This window comes from Hipposideros armiger, unplaced genomic scaffold (genome assembly GCF_001890085.2).
Source record: "Hipposideros armiger isolate ML-2016 unplaced genomic scaffold, ASM189008v1 scaffold_632, whole genome shotgun sequence".
Lineage (NCBI taxonomy): Eukaryota > Metazoa > Chordata > Mammalia > Chiroptera > Hipposideridae > Hipposideros > Hipposideros armiger.
The window spans coordinates 233,039-238,067 of record NW_017731982.1 but is presented as its reverse complement, the minus strand read 5'-3'; the positions used below and the strand labels follow the sequence as shown (position 1 = coordinate 238,067).

The 5,029-nt window shown below is 42.2% G+C and overlaps 1 protein-coding gene across 1 annotated transcript in view; it reads right to left on the bottom strand.

Moving 5' to 3' along the window:
- Nucleotides 1-316: 316 nt before the first annotated feature.
- The window catches only part of NTRK2 (neurotrophic receptor tyrosine kinase 2), a 180,664-nt gene continuing 175,951 nt past the window's right edge, over nt 317-5,029 (bottom strand). Inside the window, exons 8-9 of the mRNA XM_019625496.1 lie at nt 2,227-2,385; nt 317-1,314 (exon numbers count right to left, since the gene is read on the bottom strand). Coding sequence (XP_019481041.1) covers nt 1,129-1,314; nt 2,227-2,385 — 345 coding nt within the window. The 3' untranslated portion in view covers nt 317-1,128. The remainder of the gene's footprint in view (nt 1,315-2,226; nt 2,386-5,029) is intronic.

Sequence of the window (5,029 nt, the reverse complement as noted above, 5' to 3'; positions counted from 1 at the left end):
AGGGAAGTGCTATCTGAAAAGTTCAATATAAGAGAAACTTGCCTCCGAATGTATAGCTTGTTCTATCTTTTCCAAGTCCTTGGCTTTCCTACCCAACCCTGAAATGATCTCTAGACAAGAATCCACCTCTTTTCGACTGAACTTGACAAAGGCTCAGTGGATAACACTTGGAAAAACAAACCAGTGGTATCGCCATGACCTACATAAACAAGAGTGTCTGAGTGTGTGATGCGCCATCTTGTGTCTCACGGAAGCCGTCTTTTCTCTCCACTATGCCCTAGTGTTTCTGGTGATGGAAAAAGAATAGTCCACGGCACAGAGTGCAACAGTCTTTTTACTCCTCAGAAAGGTCCTCAAGGGAAGGAGCCAAATACATTCCTCCCAGCTAACAGTCGCTGGTTTTTCCTAAGTAGGGACTGATGCCAGCTGATCCCAATGGTTGTCTTTGTTCCTCCCATATTGCGGTTTATAATAAATCTTCTTTCTCTCTGGTTTTAATCTCCCATAGATAAAGGCTTCCCAGATTGAATACAAGTTTTCTTTTTTTTTCATACACAGGCTTAAGCCATCCAAAAACAATAAGAACAGTAATAATAATAAATAAATAGAAGTGAATCCATAGAAACTCTCGATGTCTGTACAGCAGAAGTGACAAAGTTTAAGTCAAATATTTGTTTTCCCTTTTTTTCATCCACATCAAAGGCAGGAATACAACAAGGCATTGTTAGTTGTGGTGGGCAAACTGGAGTGTCTGCTGATATAACAAATCAGGTTTGTTAAGGCCTTTGTCTATGCAGAGTTAATAGTAATGCAGAAGCCAAATCGATTAAAAAAGAAAGGGTAAGGACTGTGAAGCAGGGAAGACAAAAAAAGAAAACAAAAACTAGGGAACAAACCGAGGGAGATGGAAAGAGAGAAAGAGATAATGCCAAAAAGAAGTCCGTACTGTGTCTATGGATGGAGAAGTATGCATTGCTTCCCTCTGAAAGCTTCTTAGTATCTCTGTTGTTAATACTGTCAGAGTAGAGAACAGCAGGTTGATGGCATCCAGCGGCAGTTAAAAGACGTTCATCTTCTTGGCCCATCTGAGGAGGTGCTTTGGGAAGGATCGGTGTGGGGGATAGGGCCCTAGCCTAGAATATCCAGGTAGACCGGAGAAGCCTTGGCCAAGTTCTGAAGGAGAGTGTGGATGCCCTTGATGTTCTTCCTCATGTGAGGCTCCCGTTGCCAGCACCCCAGCATCAACTCATAGACCTCCTGGGGGCACGTTCGAGGTCGCTGCAAGACTCTGCCCTGAGTGATGCATTCTATCACCTGGATGCAGATCAAAGACAGGATCAGACAAGAGGAAAAACAATACAATGAAAATAAATGTCAGTCCAAAGAGAGGGTGCTTTAAAGAAAGCCACTCAGAGTTTACGTTTCTCAGAAGGAAGAGAGCAATTATTATAGGTTGGTATATCATGGTTAATTGTATTGGTTTATACTCATTTTTCAGGCTACACTGATTTCACCAGATTGGTGGAGAAATATCTATAAGGAATGATCCCAACCTCACTCTAGAATCCCAATGTGTTTTAGTTTTGCTGGCCTGAGATGGAACCTCAGTCACCTTCGTGTCAGGGTGCTGACTGATGAGGGAGATTCTCCCCCCACCCCAGGCTATAGGAATGAGCGGTCACTTTAGATAATGGAGTTGGACAAAAGACAGACTTGGGACTGAGGAAGATGTGAGGTGCCTGACCAAGAAGCTATACCTCAAATACAGACATATTTGTAAAAGGATTAGAATAGAAAAAACAAAATGCTTGAGTTTTTCACTAGAAGTGAACGTTATAGTGTAGAAAAATGTGCAAAAAGGAAAGAATCCTATAACCTTATTGGAATAATATGAAAACAAAACAAAAACAAAAACAAAACAACCTAGCTGGACTCTAAGGGTGCTGGAATGTCACATCTGCTATTCATTCACTAGATGAGCAGCATACAGTGATTCCTCAGTCTCATCACCAGAGTATCACTAGCTTGTCAGCAAACACTATGCTTTTCTTTCTCTAGAGCTCTTAACTCTGGAGCTATGCTTTAGCCATGACCTTTAGGTTCACAGCAGGCCATGTGGGAGGTGCTGCTCCCAACAAAGCCACATAAGATCATGTCCTTACTTCCGGCCAAGGGACACCTCTCAGTGTTAGCCCTCCTGGGGGCCTCACCCAGCCCACTGCGCACCTCATTGTTGGACAGCTGGTACCAGGGCTGTTTGCCATATGTGAAGATCTCCCACAACACGACCCCCAGGCTCCAGACGTCACTTTCTGTGGTGAATTTTCTATACATGATGCTCTCTGGAGGCATCCAGCGAATGGGCAGCATCGTGTGGCCACCGACCTGGCAGAAAAGGGGTGAACAAGGAGGCATCAGTCACCCCAAAACCAAGTCCCCACCATCAGAGGAAAAGGTGTGGAAGGAAAATGTGAGGGACATTTTTTTCCTTTCCTTGATTTGTATTTATTAATTTTAATTGTTTAAAAACACATATGGTGATGGAAGGAGAACTGACTCTGGGTGGTGAACATACAATGTGATATATAGGTGATGTATTACTGAACTGTACACTTGAAATTTATGTAATTTTACTAACCACTGTCACCCCAATAAATGTAAAAAATAAATAAATTGAAACACCTTAAGGAAATACAATTTCTTTATAACCTCAAGCACCACAGACAGGGGGCAAAGAATGGTCAATGCATTTTTCCATATTATTTGCAATTCTCTCCAAAACTAGATAGGAGCAGAACTATTGGGTGGATGTTCATTTGGATAAACACACACACACACACACACACACACACATTTTCTGGTATGAGGATGACTAAACCTTCTAATTAACAAGATAACTTTTACCAGGATAACAAGTAGGGGACTCTGTTCCAAAAATGACCCACCGAGTGACTCTACTTTCTTAGCAAGGCTAGGGTTTCCTTCCAGTTAAGGTGGTAGGATGAGTGCACAGTGCTTCCTCAAACACCTGTGCCACAACCCAGCGATGGACAGGGAAGAAATTATTGGGTTGTCAGAAAAGTCATGACATATTTTTTCTATGTTTTTTGTTGCAAAAATGCGTCATGACTTTTCCGACAACTCAATATTATTCCCATTTTAAAGATGAGGCAGCTGAGGTTCCGGTTGCTATGGACACAAAGAAGTCAGTGTTTTGAACTCCAAGCTCAAGACTTTTCTCTATGACAGGGTACTGCAACTGAGCTTATTTACAAAAATAAGTAAATAACTATGGTTTTGAAAAGCCCATTTTTGTAAAAACAGGGAGCCTAAGGCATGAGATGGCAAGAGCATTAGCACAGGCAAAGAGAACTTTGTTTAACAAAGTAGATTTGTTTATGGCTTCCTACTTCCTGGAGAAAAGTGAAGAATTCCATTTTCAGGTTTGTAGCACATCAGGTCTGTCTGATTTCTGCACAGTAGCCTTACGGGTGGCAGGTCCCAATTTTCATGCTCGTAAACCTCAGCACTATGAGCCAAAATGCCATGCCTGACACCAGGGCAGCAGGTGAGCTCAGAAACAGCAGGAATCACCTCACTGACAGCTCTCAGCTCCTGAGATTTGAGACTAACGCCACATAGAGTTTCTGCCCAATTATAATTCTCGATATCCATTTCTGACTCATTAAAGGAAGAAAATGGACTAACAGTGCCTGAAAAATGCTACTCAGCTCCTGAGCCCAAGGAGCTGAGAGGGTCAGAGATGTCTAATATGCTTGGTGATTTCAAATGATGCTCTTAGCATCAAAGAAAGCACAAATGTGAAAGGAGGAGGGTGTTTTTCTGTTGTCTTCCATTTTTCTCTGCACAATGACTCTCAGTCTGACAAGGAAGAACATAACTTTCTGGCTCAGGGTTAAGGTGCTCCCACATCTTTACTGTTCAGCTTGGAATACACCCAAAGCTTATACACTAAGTAGAGGCTAGTCACCTCCCATCAGCTTTTGATTTCCTCGTTTGCTTCTCACCCCCACAGTGACAGGTAGGTACTTTTCAACAAGCACAGATGCCCCTCATGAAGCTGCCTGGACAGGCCTGAAGACGATGACAACACTCACCATCAGGGTCTGTATTCTAAACTCAACTTGTGTGACACAGGCACTGACCGGCCAGAGAGAACGCCGGTGGTACACTGATTTGAACATGTGTTTGTTTGGGGAGAGGGAGAGAGACAAAGAACCACTTACACACATCTTCTAGAACCAGGTAGGATAAACAAAACAAAACAAAACAAAACAAAAAAACTCTGGGATGTGTTAACCTAGTGAGACACCATGCTTTCTATATTCCTTGTGGATTCCAGCTGCAGTGCAGTGGACAACCCTCAATTCATGACATTATAAATGCTGACTTTCAGGGCACACTTCCATATGCCATTTCCTAGTTGGGTAACCTTCACTAGTTGCCAGACCTCTCTGAGCCCTAGTTTCTCCAACTATAAAATGTAGGTAACAGTGAATACCTTCCAGGGCTGTCGTGAGGTAAATGCAGGCAATATTTGCAAAACTTCTTTATAAATTTTAATGCACTAAATACTTTCAAGGTGTTGCTTCCTTCTCTGTAATTTTACTACCTGATTTCCTCAATGGGGAGCAGCCATTCTGGAAACATTAAGGGGAGTCAACGTGTGTGTCTCCCCCACACGCCTCACTTTGCATTGGCAAGTTCACTGGGGTTCCCGTGACTGCAGCACCTACTCTACCAGGTTTTCTGTCCTGTAGTGCTAGTGGCCAAAGAAAAAAGCTCCTGTTTCCTTTAAAGGAGCAAAAATTTAAAAAAATTAAAAAAAAAAATTCAAATTTTGATTTACATGTTTTCCCATTTGATCATTTATTTTATGCTTGTAGTCTCCTTGGGACTGATTTTTCACTTGAATTCTTTCAAGAACCACTTCTGGGATTTCACACATGCTGTTATAAATAATGCTTTCCTTGTTCTAATGTCAAATGGGTGAGTGTGGGAGAATCTA